Raw genomic sequence first — 15,701 nt, 5'->3', positions numbered from 1 at the left:
TCCCACCAATTGTGTAGGGATGAAATGTCATTTGAACTGCCACCGGTCAGCCTAGCAAAACAAAAAATTATAATTTGATGCTATTACTGGTTGTTTCCAGTTATTTTACCCTCTTACACCCCCTTTACTCACTAGCTTCATCATTCAGGTATGCTAGGGATGTCCAAGTTTCTTCTTCTTCTTCTTCTTCTTCTTATTATTATTATTATTATTATTCCTAAGTCTATTTGTATCAAGTTTGATCAAAATTTTCCCACGCATTCTACAGCCGAGCAATATGCCACCACTCCTTACCTTCTCCCAAACAACGATGCTAGGGACCTCTTACCACCAAAGTATATTTTCTATGTAGTAAGCCGTCTGTACAAAGTTTGATTGAAGTAGGTCCAGTTGGACCTACTTCAATCAAATATTGTACACATAGCTTAGTTATGCTTTAGATGCTTATTGCTACTCTCACCCCTAGGGACTAAACATTTGCAGGACTGTCATGAATTGGCAATACTACTACCATTCGTTCGTGGTTATTTTTGCCAACACCACTATAAGGGATACGATACCAATGATATCTTCAAATTTGTACCCAGATTAACTGTCATTTTATTAAGGTAAGGACAGTCACAATGGGATAACCAGAAAACTTACATTAGTTAGTTTAGTGTAAAATACTGCAGTAATAGCTTTGAATGCAAATACTACAAAGCTTGTTTTACAAAACATTCAAAACAATATGGTTCATATGGCTCTGAGCACTATGGGACGTAACTTCTGAGGTCATCAGTCCCCTAGGACTTAGAACTACTTAAACCTAAGGGCATCACACATATCCATGCCCGAGACAGGATTTGAACCTGCGACTGTTGCGGTCACGCAGTTCCAGACTGTAGCGCCTAGAACCGACCGGCTCAAAACAATAAACACTGTACATTAACTTCTATCTTTCCATTGTAACATTACTCTCTAACAAAATCATTATTACTTACTTCTTTTGCTTTAGTCAGCAGTTTCTTATCATTCGTAACAATTTTTAAAAAATACTGTCAGCGACAACTGCAAGTGGGGATAGGGAAAAAAACCTTTTTAATGTCCCATCTCATTGTTATTTTTTTGCCAATTTTGGCATTATTTTTTTGCTAGCTTTTACATCAATTACTGACAGCTTATTTTTGCAGTACTGTATAGTCCCTGTTTTTTGTCTTATTTCCTTAGTTGTCAGTGTTATGTAGCAAATGAAAATATACCCATCAGTTATATTTTTTGACAACAACAATGTAGGAAAAGACAGATTGCTACTCACTGTAAAGAAGAACATTCCAAGTTGCAGACAGGCACGATTAAAAGACACTTACATAAAGCTTTCAGCCACAGCCTTCATCAGTAAAAGAAACACATGCACGCACACGCACCTCACGCATACATGACCGGCAACTCCAGCATCTCTGGCCGGATTGCCAGAGTCAACGGTCGTGTCTGCGAGAGTTGTGCTTGCTTTTGTGTGTGAATGGTCTGTGTGTCTCTGTTATTGATGAAGGCTATGGCTGAAAGCTTTGTTAGTGTTTTTAATTGTGCCTGTCTGCAACTTGATGTGTCTCCTTTATGGTAAGTAGCAATCTGTGTTTTCATACATTGTTGTTATTCCTATCTGGAGTTTCCATTGTTTGATTTGTTGAGGTCACATTTTTCGCATTAATAAAAAAATCATTTATGTTAAACCCCTTTAAATCTTATTAGTTTAATAAAAAATTACTTTACAACTATATACTGCAGAATTTCTCAACAGAAAGCATTGCCTGAACTTAAACGATATCTTGAGAGAAATTACACAGCAAATCCGTTACCACTTCACTAGAGTGTGAAAACATTTGCAGGGAGTCTAGTATGTGACCATTAATGTCTACTTCTGATGTTAACAAGCCATTATCGCTGGTCAGTAATCACATAATATGTACCTTTCTTAGATTAAGACTTGAAAGTGTTGACTTTGACTCACCTGGAGTCCTGTTCGGCTGCCATTTGAACTGTGCTAGGGATGAGCTTGTACCTTTGATTAGTACTATTGTGTCATTAGCAACATTACTTTTTTTGAACCACCATTTAAAGTCATTGGAAGAGCATTTGTGTAGGTTAGAACAGGAATGAGCCAAGTACCGACCTCTGTGATAGTCACATGTCAGTTTCATGCCTGAGATACTGTCTGTTAATGAGATTGCCTGCTTCCTGTTACGAAAGTGAGATTCCATCCATGCAAGAGGGATGCCATTAATGTCACAACACTTAAGTGTGTTAAGAATTTTGTGATCCACACAATCAAAGACTTTGGCAAGGTCACATAATATGCCAGCAGGATAATTATACTTGTTTAGCTCAGATAGTACTACATATGAGAGGTCTTATACTGCTTTCTGTATTGAGAAACTTCTTTCAAAAGCCATGATGAGAACCAGTTAACATGTTATGTTCAGTTAAATAAGACTGCGCTCTTTTATTCACCACGATGGAAATGCTGAATGAAACATTTTTGACTATCAACAGGGCAATGTGTGAACTGTTCAATGAACACCGTAGCAGAATCTTATAAAAATATCTGAAATTAAGGGTAACAAAGCAAATGGAGTAATACTGAATTCCAGTTTCTCGTGCCATTGCATAAGCGATAAAAATACTACTGCATTGAGAAACAGTTAAAATTAAAGACAACTTCAGGGCCAGATGGAATCCCTGTCATTTCCTATAAAGAATTTGCTGTTGAGTTAGCTCCTATTTTAACCATAAAATGCAATTAGTACCTTGAATAAAAAAACTGCACCCAGTGTTTGGAAGAAAGCACAGGTCACACTTGTCTACAAAAACAGTAACAGAAGTAATTCACAAAACTACCGTCGCAACTTGATATCCATCTGTTGTAGGCACAGTTTTTCTTGACTTCTGAAAAGTATTTAACTCAGTACCATACAAATGAATAGTAACAAAAGTATAGTTATTTGGGGTATCAAACAAATTCTGATGTGATCAAGAATTTCTTGGTGCGGAGGGCACAGCATGTTGTCTTTGGTGGAGAGTCAAACACAGAAGTAGAAGGAACTTCAAGTATGTCCCAGGTAAGTGGGTTGTGACCGTTAGTGTTCATAGCGTATATCAATGACCTGGCAGACAACATTAACAGCAAACTCAAACTTTCTAAGAGGATGCAGTTGTCTATAATGAAGTACTGGCTGTAAAAAAAACTGCACAAATATCTAGTCAGATATCGATAACATTTCAAAGGGGTGCTAACACTGGCAACTTTTTTTCAGTCATCAGAAATGTAATGTGTGTACTCCACAAAACAAAGGAAGGTAATATCCAATGATTACAGTGTCAATGACAACTGGAATCAGTCAGTTGATAAAAATACCTAGGTGTGACAATTTATAGGGATATGAAATGCATAGGTTCAGTCATAGGTAAGGCTGGCGACAGGTTCATTGGCACGATGCAGGGAGAATGCAACAAACCTGTAGAGGAGACTGCACACAAAAAGGTCCTAGGACCCATACTAGGATGTTGCTCAAGTGTGTAGAACCTACACCAAATATGAGCAATGGAAGGATATTGAATATATAAAAGGAATGGCAGCCTGAATGATCACCTTGCTTGACTCACAGGAAAACATCATGGAAGACAGATATCAGTTACACTTGGAAAATTTCAAGAACTAATATTAAATGAAGATTCTAGAGATACTTTTCATTCCCGCATATATATATTGCTCCAATTGGGACTGTGAAGACAAGATTATAATAATTACGGCATACACCAAGGCATTTAAGCAATCGTTTTTACCATGCCCCATAAATAACTGGAGCAAGAAAAAACCCTAACATGTGGTACCATGCTAAGTTCAGTGTGCCGTGCACTTCACGGCCATTTGCAGAGCATTTGGGTAGATGAATCTCATGTGAATCCCTGTCTCTGCCAACAGTTTTAATTGTATGACTCTACCATTCTGTAGCAAGTTGAAACATCCCACTATTACAATCGTATGATAAGAAGACTTAGCACATTGTCCACACTGTCTGTGAAGCACTGTGTGTCTACAGCTCCTGACACAGGTGGATTATGAAAGCATCCAGTTCAATGTTTGACTTAATTTTGATGCTTAATTTCACCAAAATTATTTTGCATTCAGTATCTGTAATAGTCTGACTATAATAATAAATAAATAAATAATAGTAATGCTGTATGACCAGTGGTCTAACCTTCCTAGATACAGTAGAGTACAGCAATAAATGTGTTGCTACCACTGTGTGTAGCCCATCCTTGCAATGCAGATTACATTCTGAATTAGGGATTCCACTGCTATTCACTTCCAGTTTCAGCCAAATTTCTGATACTAATACTATGCAGATATTATTACCCATACCTGAAAGGAAATAGAAAATTGAGGTTCTCTGGAACTTGAGCAAAGGAAGATTTTGAAGTCTTGACTGTATTAAAACTGGATATATGTAAATAAACTAAGTGACTGGTAAAGAGAAATTGTGCAGTTGCTGCTATTTCTGATGGGAACCAAAATTTTGCTATCACTAATATTGATGATCCAAACTCATACAGTTCACAGCTGCTCAACTGTTTCAGTACAAAGTTTTTGAAGGTCTACTTATCATGGTGGCATGCAGTGGCTGGTGGCATACAGTGCACAATCCAGGGGAAGGTAGAGAGAACGTAGAGTGTAATATGTTTTGTCATTCATTTTGATTCAATGTAGTTTTTTGTACAAGAATAATGCATTTGTATGCAGTACACCTTGCACTTCCACAAAGAAGATGAAGACATTACACTCTGCTTAATATCCAGCATAAAAGGATGTTAGTGGTACTTGGTCTATTACAGGACTAATATTTGTGGTTTTTTCTCTGAGGAAATCTGACTCGGTTCAGAAATGGACCAACACAGGAATTTCTTCTTTGGTAAGTATTGTAATTTGGTTATGCAAAATACCAACTTTTTTTTTTAATTTACAATTACAGTTTGCCTGTGGACTTGATTATATTTTGTGTGCCATTGGGATAAATATGATGGCGAGTTGGTGATTGATTTGGGTGTAATGTGCAACCAGTCCTTTTTTTTTTTTTTTTTTTTTTTTTTTTTTTTTTTTTTTTTTTTAATATATATATACAATTTACTTTCTCTACCATTAACAAGTTTTTGAGCCACAATGGATTCATCTTTAGATGGAGATGTTACAGGAATGGACCATGTGCTGCTAGATGTGGTCGTGAAGCTGGCTGAAATACTTAAAATTTAGTTGCCAACAACTGAAAGTTTATAAAACACAAAATTTCTGTTATTTTTGCCAGCACGTCACACAGCATGTACCTGCCCATTGTCCTGATAATGTTTCTGTTAATGTGCATCTGATGGTGAGCCTACATTGACTGAAAAACTAGTTGATGGTACGAAAAATAAATTGTATCTAGAATTTAAAAAGGTGGCTTGTTATGTATCATGCTCAAACAAAGCTTCACTTTAAACCACAGTCGCAGTTTGCATCAACAAGTAAGTGATAATGGCTGTTATGAGGTGTTGGGTGTGTGTTGGCAACATAAGGATCCATGGTTTGGTTCAGAGAGTTACAGGTTACTGCCTCTTCCTCCTCATACAACCTGATGTCTACCCCCATTTAATGTGCTAACACTTTAATGCCTAAAACTTTAACACCTAACACTTCAATAATAATAATAATAATAATAATAACAATGAAATGTTTTAATATATAATAATAATTACTATTATTTGTTTATATCCATGTTTAGCACATTGCTTTAGTGTTGCTGCCCAAAAATAGCAGTGCACAAAAATATCTCATCTGAAAAGAATTTGACAAAAAAAATGCATCATGAAATTTATTTATGATCTATAATTTCAACAAACACCAGTAATTTTGACATTGTTGTAACTTACACAAAACAAACTCATTGTGTCCACTTACCATTACAAATATTTCACATAACACTATAACTGTGAATGCATACTCACACACTGCAAGTGAGAGAGAGAGAGGGGAATGGTGTTTCTTTCTGCTGACTTTTGGAAAGTCAAGTCTTTTTTCTCTCTCTCTCTCTTTATGTCTTGCCTTATGCAACTTTCTGTTCATTAATACATTCATTCGTCATGTTCTATGGATCCTATCGAGAAAGGCCAACCTTCAGTGACATGGAATGAGTCAAATTATGTTTTAATATACAAGAAAGACATGATAGGAACATGTGGTTCTTGATGCTACCTGTGAACTCACAAACCTTGTTGTTGACAGGAGACATGGTCAGCCAGAAAATATGTGCCTTTCCCAGCTGGAATGTTTCCTACAGGCCTCCCTACAAGTACAGGCCCTCTGACAAGCAACAGTGTTACACAAAACTACTAATTTTCTTTAATTCTTTCTAATTTTTAATACTCTTAGTTTTAAGATAACTGCATTTTTCAAAAACTGACAAGTTTGGAAAATTATATATGTTAAAATTGTAAACACGTTTACTGATTTGCACCACATCTGTCTACACCTCACACTCAAAATACAGGTGTGCAAGACATTCAGTGCTCACAAGAATTCATGTGTTTTAAGCAGTAAGCAGCTAGTCTGACATGTTTTACAGAGCATGTTTCTAACCTTTGTTTTCACTTTCATTTCTGTTATGGTTACTTTCTCACATTGCATTTTTTAAATAATTACCATGTATAAGAATGTTTAGATTAAAACAGTTTTAGTCCCACCACTCTGATCTAATAAGAATTGTCTTTGGGAGAGCTCACAACTGTAACAAACTAGGAGTTTTTTAACTGTAGATCCAATAGGATTTGTATTTTTATGTAGTCTATATTAATTGATAGATTGAAGATGCCACAAAAGTAATTGATTCCAGTCTAGAAAGTCTTTGGGAGATAGTGCAGGGCAGAAGAAACAGACGTACTTTAGTTGATGGAGTCGCAGAGGGTCCTAATTGACTAAATGATGAGAGACAGATACATTTCCAAATTTATCAGATAATGTTCAGAGCATAAAGTATAATGAAAACTAAGAACCTCAAAAATGGCAGTTGTATAAAATTACTAGCTGTTTAACACATGATACTTTGTTTCTTGCCCACGCACATAGGCTTGCTCCTGGCTAATTGTAGGGAATACTCTCCAGGCTCCCATTCGCAGGCTATTACCACACCTGCTGCCAATAACAAATCCAACGTGGACTTTGGATCTATAGGTAGCACAGACTAACTACAGGAAGTCGATCACTTTTTTTATCGGCATTGAATTATTATGCAAGTAAATGTCTGGAGAGTGCTATAAGTCTATAGAAGAAATATGCACCAGTTTCGCTTTTATTAAAATACAGGTAACAGAATATTCGGCAGACTGAAGTTCACTCTAACATATTTTTAAAATCAGAAAGAGTGCTTCACTAGCATTTTTCATAAGGCCCAGGTTGTTAAAATCTGGAGCAAGCGATTTCCTACAATGTAGTCCGCGCCTAGGAGTAAAAGGCATTATTTGAAATATTTTTTTCCCCCTTTCTATTGGCTTCTAGCATACAAACTTTTTAGCCATCTATTTGATGTGTAATTGAAACCACGTTCAACAGATTATGATTCTGTGGTGTTGTCGATACGCAATGTTAATATAACGAGCTCTCTTGAAAATGCCCGTATTGATTTCGTCCGAATATAGTATGGCTACGACAGCGTATAAATGCAGGAATGCTGATTTTTTCCATCTACATTTTTTTTTAGAATAAAATGAGTGTACCATGTAAATATAGCCCACTGGCGAGAAGGCCATCAATCAAAATCATGTAAAGTGGAAGCAACAACAAAACCTGACTATTGTGCAGGGGATAAACCTTTTTACCAAGCAAAACGGGTTAAAATCTTCGACATGAATGATTTGTCTATTTTTACAAGCTAAGTAGATTCGGGACGGTGTCGAGGACAGCAAATTCCGTGCGAGCAAACTTTTTAGCCATCTATTTGATGTGTAATTGAAAACACGTTCAACAGATTATGATTCTGTGGTGTTGTCGATACGCAATGTTAATATAACGAGCTCTCTTGAAAATGCCCGTATTGATTTCGTCCGAATATAGTATGGCTACGACAGCGCATAAATGCAGGAATGCTGATTTTTTCCATCTACATTTTTTTTTAGAATAAAATGAGTGTACCATGTAAATATAGCCCACTGGCGAGAAGGCCATCAATCAAAATCATGTAAAGTGGAAGCAACAACAAAACCTGACTATTGTGCAGGGGATAAACCTTTTTACTAAGCAAAACGGGTTAAAATCTTCGACATGAATGATTTGTCTATTTTTACAAGCTAAGTAGATTCGGGACGGTGTCGAGGACAGCAAATTCCGTGCGAGCGACATGGTCTAAAAATATCTAAATGAGAGCAGTGTACTTTGTCGTCTAAGTAATTAGACCGCGTGTAGAACAACTGACGAATATGCCACTGTCGTTCCCGTTTTTGTCGAGAACGTTAAATAGAATTTCAGTAAACAATTAAAGGTCTTATACAGGCATAGCTATTTTCAGCAGTACGGTTTATTTTAATTTGTGCCGATACTACAAGATCTACCATTGTTTGAATCGGTCAACTCCTATTAGTACTGCATCCTGAGCGAATATATTTAAGAACGGCAAGCGGAGTGCTTTGAAAATTGTAAAGACTGTGACAGGGCTCCCCCGCACTAACGAGCGTAGTTTGTATCGGTGCAGAGAAGTGTGAATGTAAGGTATCGTGTAATAGAGGGTTTTTAGCAAATATAAATAGCTTAATTGCTTAAATTATTGAGCGACGATGAATGAAAATGAAGTGAAGTATTGTTCTAATTGGTAAGTTAGGTTATTAGCATAGCTGTCATACGGCGCGCTAACAGACGAATTGAATGTTGAAGTAATAACCATGTTTTTGTTTTAGCAAAAGAGAAATCCCAGGGGGAAATTTCATGATGCATATAATTCACTGTCAGCGAAAGCTTGCTCTTTGCCAGAAGTGTGATGAGCCAGTTCCACATAGTGAATATGCGGCTCACAATGCGAATTTTCATTCCATAGTCGAATGTCCGGACTGTGGTCTTCAGTTGGAACAAAGATATTTGCAAGAACATAAGGTGTGTTGTTTATTACAAGTATTTCTGGAATTTTGTGTCCTATTTTTAAACCGTTTTATTTCCGGGTTAGAAATGGGATAGGTTTGCGGAAGTGTTGACTGTTCATCAGTGGACTCTGCGCTTTATACGTAATTTACTAAGTCTTCTGTCGCATTTGTGCATGAATGAATTCCACCAGTTTCTGAAAACAGTTGTTACATTATAGTAGCGGTTCGTATATGTGTGTACGTAACTTATTTTTGCGGTAGTTGATGGTGGCTTGTTGAATGTTAAGTTATATTTAGTAGTAGGCCTACCTTGTGTTGTCTAGTTCACGTCACTGATGATATTTTTGTTAAATTCTGCTAACGTAGACTAGTAACCATCGAACATCAAATTGCTTTGTCATCCTCAAGTTTTGGTAGACACGTATTCATGCTTCCACAGATTTGTTATTTCAGCAAATGATTCTCTTATTTTTTTGTGTTGGTGAGAGATTCGTGTGACTAATCAAAAATTATGAAAAGATAATGGTAACTACTGATTTTCACCTTTATGCCTGTGGAAATTATACTCCTGAAATGAGGTGGCTGAACCTTTTTGCTTCCATTGAGTGTCAAAAGTTCCATATCTAGTGTAAATTTTTGCATGTTTGTAGGCTGATTCTGGTGAATTGATAAACCATTGTCTGAATTATTGCGTTTTCCCTTCATGACTAATAATGACAAGTTGTGTTGTGGTGTGCTCTTCAAATTTGTTTTATGGAGTTAATATTTCTCCCTGCCTGGTGGAATGCAGGTTCCTGACAAATTCTTTATGTAATAAAATGGAGTAAATACTGCCGTCCTTACGATGTTATTTATTATATGGTTACCAGTTTTGGTGCATCAGTGCACCGTCAGGCCTTTTTTTGAAAATTGTATTTTGTTTGGCCCCTTTACCGTTGTGTCTAATGAATTCTAATGTAAATTGAGATGACAGTAGTCATGGGGTACCTCCTAATATTGCGTTGGACTTCCTTTTGCCCGGCATAGTGCAGCAACTCAACACGATGTGGACTCAGTAAGTCATTCTAAGTCCCCTGCAGAAATATTGAGCCATGCTGCGTATACAACCATCCAAAACTGTTGCTGGTACAGGGTTTTGTGCACAAACTGATCTCTCAGTTATTTCCGATAAATTTATGATAGAATTTGTGTTGAGCGATTTGGGCGGCTAAATCATTTGCTTAAATTGTCCAGAATATTCTTCAATCTAATTGTGAAAGTTGTGGCCCGGTGACGTGCTCATTGTCATCCATAAAACTTCCATTGTTGTTCGGAAACATGAAGTTTTGAATGACTGCGCAAGGTCTCCAAGAAGCCGAACATACCTATTTGCAGCCAATGATTGGTTCAGTTGAACCAGAGGACCCACTCCATTCAATGAAAATACAATCCACACGATTATGGAGCCACCACCACCTTGCACAGTGCCTTATTGACAAGTTGGGTCCATGGCTTTATTTGGCATGTGCCATGCCCAAACCCTACCCTCCACTCTTACCAACTGAAATCGGAACTCAGCTGAGCAGGTCATCTAGGGTCCAACCCGAAATGGTCACAGGCTGAGGAGAGGTGCTGCATACAAGTAGAGGCATTCGTGACTGTCATCTGCTGTCATGGCTCATTAATGCAAAATTTCACTGCACTGTCCTAACAGATGTGTTTGTCGTATGTCCCACATTGATTTCTGTATTTATTTCACCCAGTGTTGCTTGTTTATTAGCACTGACAACACAATGTAACTGCCGCTGCTCTCGGTCATTAAGTGAAGGCTGTCAGCCACTGTATTATACATAGTAATGCCTGAAATTTGCCATTTTTGGCACACCTTTGTCACTGTGGATCTCGGAATATTGACTTCCGTAAATGATTTCCAAAATGGAATGTCCCATGCATCTACCTCCATCTACCATTCTGTGTTCAGAATTCTATTGCCGTTTGTATATGTGCACATCACTATCTCATGCCTCTTGTCACATCAGTGTATAATAGGCTACAGTAGTGAACATGGAAGAACCTGTATGTAGTCCATATACGACTATTTCTTATACAATACAAACACTGTAGAAATTGGGAAACCATGTATGATTTATAAATAGTTCTTTGTTTTAAAATGATATTTTCTTAGTTTATGTCAAATTTGTAGTGAGATGATTCACAAAACATTTATCAAGATGTAACCCTACATTACACTTTGCAGCATTTCAAAAGATGCATGATGACACTTAGTGCATTGTATTTTAACAAGGTGGAATACTCCAGTATAACGGATATTCAGAGGTACCGAGTTCAGTCTTCTCAGGGTTATAGCACTTGGTGTTCCTATCTTCAGAGCTGTTGATAATCTCAGTGTTGTTCCTCATATCAAACCTAAGTAGGAAATACCAGGTGAAAAGTTCCAGTATAATAATCACATGTTGACCATCGCATCACTTTGGCAGAATCTGCAGTAGGGCCACCACCACTTATTTGATCTGACTCAAATTCTGTATAGGATTTGATGCTGATGAAGAGATCTGCTGCTCACATACCATGGTTGTAGAGATGAACGGTAGTTGGTTGAGGAATGCATAAATTCTGATCCGCATTCTATGTTTGCCACTATAGGGTGTGGGTTAGCATCTTCTGATATGTTTATACCACTCGTCACCAGACTATCATCATTCCATCCCAGAAGAGTAATTTCTTTGCCCAAAGTGTGTACTGCATGAAGGGAACCACGTGGACTTTTGGCAAGGTTTCCAAGTGAACCATTTCTTGTGCAAAGGCGACAGAGACAGAGAAATGAAATATTCGTCTGGATAAGTGCAGCTTCCAGCTTAAATAAAACTTGTGGAAAGCTTTTCAGTAACTGAAGTGCCCAACATTTTGCTGATATACGTATCATTGTTTCCTGTATAGAGTGAGAACTCTACTAGATAACTGTAAGGCTTTGCAATAAACCAAAATTTAAAACCAGATCTATAGGTTTTTGTCTAATGAACTGTCATCAAATACCCCCACCACTCCCAGTTTAGTCCAATGGTCCTGGCCGAAAAGAAAGTGGAACCCACGGGTTCAAAATATTCCTTGATCTTAATGTTAGTAGCCTATTTCACACACTTACCTGGTGAATCAATTTCTGAATCATCATTGAGATGTAGAAATCTGTGTATAGTTTCAAATCAATTTCCTTATTACAGCTGTAGAGACAGCACAGTTGTTAGTACCTTTTTCAGTTTCCAATAAAGTGTTTGAAGTGGCAGTTTAATGTATCCATAAAACAGTACAATCCCAAATAAGTATGCTATGTAATTTGCCTAGTAACAGTTCAAAATTTGTATAGGCTTTGATTGTAGAACACTTGAAAATTTCCTTACAAATGTGATCCATTATTTCATTGTCAAAAACTATTTTGAGTTAATCAGTAGGTGTGGCATTGTTTTGCTGCATTCTGTGGACAACTATTGGTCTTGGTTCTATATTTAAATCAAAAGGACATTGCTAAATTAGCTTTTTGCATATATTTTTCCTGCCAGGTGAATTCAACTGTAAATGTTTTACTTTTGAAATTTGTTGTTATAAACTTCTGTCAGCTAACACCTTCAAAGCTGCATCCTAGTATCTGAAACGAAGATATGAACCATTACCTTCAGTGACTCTCATCTCATCACCCCTTGGATCCCTGCTCACCACTGTTGATGCTACTTGCCTATAACATCTATATATCCCATGCCCGTGTTCCGCTGTCTTCACTGCTCCAAACCCACCAACTTGTTACATGCTCACATATAACTGCTTTTACTTTGAGGGGGAGGTATACAGGGTGCCCATAGTTAAAGTTCCAGTTTCAAAATGCTGTAGAAAGAAAAGCACTACTCAGAATGATGTCAAATTTGAACAACATATTATTGACACAGATGGGAAAGATAGTGAACAAAAAGAAATTAATACAAATTTGAGTAATTGGTAGTGCTGTAAGCATCAAAATATGCACACTGATAGGCACATGGCACACGGCTTACCCTCAGTTTGTGTCGGATACACCCAATGTGACTGTCTCTGTGAAGAATCTCTCACTGCTGGTGAAGCTCTTGTACAAGAATGCTAGTAGCCCTGCAAATGTTCCGAACACTCAAGGGTATGAAGACAGATTTGGACTGATGTGTGCATAGAATCTGAAGAAAATGATTGCACATTTAAAGAACATGTATTTTCAAATGTGACAGGGAGGAAAGCAGTTAATACGACGTTTGTCGAAAATGTTGCCACAGCATTGCAGGAGGGATCAAGCGGTGGTGTGCAACATGCAGTGCATGATGAATTTCCTGAACGTTTGAACATGTGTGTGAGCGCTGTACATAAAATCTTATGAAACATCCGGCACTGCCGTGCATACAAAATCATCCATTTTTGATAGTTACTTCATGCTGACCTGCCAGGAAGACAAGCATTAACTCTGGAATTCCTTGCTCACATGGACGTAGGCAGTAATAACCATGGAACATTTTGAAGACATACGAAGCCATCTCCAAAGACATGTCAGTATGCAGAATTGCAGAATATGGGCAACTGATAATTCACACACACATCAGCTAGTGCCACTTCACTCTGCTAAGGTGACTATGCGGTGCAAGATGACGGCATCATTTATCATTGGACAGCAGTTTTTCGACGAGATGAATCTTCTGGGTCCTGTTACCTGTACCGTCACTGGTAAATGTGATCACTCTTTTGTGCACAAATGTTATTTCAACCCTTCAACAGTGTGGATGTGCAGGTAGGATCATTTTTATGCATGGTGACACTCCTCCACACACTGCACAGCCAGTGAAGCAGATTCTGCAGAGGCATTTCTGAAATGCTATAATTATCAACTGCCATTTCCCTACAGCCTGGCCATCCAGATCACCTGTTCTTAATCTGTGTGACTTCTGGCTGTGTGGTTATGTGAAAGATGTGTTCGGTGCACTAGTTACGAACATAGCTGAATTGAAGGCACACATTGCACAATGCATTCTGAATGTGATCCCGAGATACTCCTTTCTGTTGTGGAACATGCTGTGTCGTGATTTCAACTTGTGGCAGAAAACGGGGCAGCATATTGAACTTGTATTGTGCCAATCTCATGACAGTTAAAAACTGATGCCATTTTGCTTCGTATGTGGTTTTTGGCCTCGGACAATTAAAAACCGATTTTTCCCATACAGCGTAATACAGCCTTGTTGCATGGAGGATGGGCTTACCTAACTAACATTGCCACAATTGTTGACTGCTGCACTTGTGCCATCTTGTACATTGAATGGCACCTCCCCTGCATCAACAATATGTTTTTCAAATTTGATGTCATTCTGAGCAGTGGTCCTCTCTCTATAGTGTTATGAAACTGGAACCTTAATAATTGACACCCTGTACAAACTAATATGCAGCACAGCTATGGGCACCCCATGGCAACCTCCTATGCCAATGTGTTTATGGGCCATCTCAAAGGAGCACCCTGTCATCCCTCAGTATCATCCCAGACTGAAACAGCTGAACCATATCCTTCACCAGGCCAATAACTATTGATACACGTGACTGGAAATGAGGAACCATAAACCCACAATTCTTCCCACTGGTCTAAGTTGTGTTCTGCTGCCCACCTAGTCTGAGCACTATCCTAGTCCCACCCCTATGCCATGCCCACTTTCAACCCCTTTTCACACGGGACATATCCCTGTGAAATACTCCTTGTGCGACACCTGCTTAATTTACCCTCCCAGCATATCCTACTGGTCCTGTCACAGGCTTACCCTGTCCCACAAGAGGCAGGGCCACCTGTGAAAGCAATGTCATGTACTCACTCTGCTGCAATTTCTGCAGGACATTTTATGTGGGCATGACTACCAGCCAATGGTCCATCCAGTTCATGGGCACCGCCAAACTGTAGCCTTGATCAGAGTTGATCTCGCAGTGTCACAATGTGCTGCTGAGCATGTCATGCTCTATTTCAATGGCTGCTGCACAACCCATGCCATCTACCGTACGTGTTTGCCCCTAGTAGCTGATTTCCTGAAGTATATAGATGTGAGTTACCGTATTCACTCGAATCTAAGCCGCACCTGAAAAATGAGACTCGAAATAAAGGAAAAAAAATTTTCCCGAATCTAAGTCGCACCTGAAATTTGAGACTCGAAATTCAAGGGGAGAAAAAAGTTTTAGGCCACACCTCCAAATCGAAACAATGTTGGTCCATTGTAATATGAGGCACAATTTAGGTCGAATGAATGACGATACAGCTACAGTAGTTCAGTTCGAGTCGTAAGCTTAGAGGTTAAGCTATACCAGGTAGTCATTGCTATGCGTCAGGCACTCCGTCTGTATTTATACAGGTACCCTTCCTTTTTCACGTGCTTCGTCTGGTTTGAATTGATTGCTTATTTTTCTTTGATATGATAAGTGCCGTTCTCTTTGTTATAGGTGTTTACGTCACTCTAAGCTAAAAATGTATTACTATACTGTGTCATGCATTATTTGTTGCATTCTGTGTTTACGGCCTATCGCCGCTCGCA

At 38.3% G+C, this 15,701-nt stretch overlaps 1 protein-coding gene across 3 annotated transcripts in view; it reads left to right on the top strand.

The window, feature by feature from the left end:
* The first annotated feature begins 8,505 nt into the window (after positions 1–8,505).
* LOC124545306 (TRAF-type zinc finger domain-containing protein 1-like) overlaps positions 8,506–15,701 on the top strand; it is a 64,199-nt gene continuing 57,003 nt past the window's right edge. The window contains exons 1-2 of one of the 3 annotated variants that reach the window (XM_047124203.1): positions 8,506–8,870; positions 8,956–9,148. In XM_047124203.1, the coding sequence (XP_046980159.1) occupies positions 8,836–8,870; positions 8,956–9,148 (228 nt within the window). In that variant the 5' untranslated portion in view covers positions 8,506–8,835. Of the gene's footprint in view, positions 8,871–8,955; positions 9,149–9,338; positions 9,359–15,701 lie in introns of those variants that run through there. The other 2 variants (XM_047124204.1, XM_047124206.1) reach the window with 2 other exon arrangements.

Source organism: Schistocerca americana, chromosome 8, assembly GCF_021461395.2.
Source record: "Schistocerca americana isolate TAMUIC-IGC-003095 chromosome 8, iqSchAmer2.1, whole genome shotgun sequence".
NCBI classification, from domain to species: Eukaryota; Metazoa; Arthropoda; class Insecta; order Orthoptera; family Acrididae; genus Schistocerca; species Schistocerca americana.
This window is presented reverse-complemented; position numbering and strand designations above follow the sequence as displayed.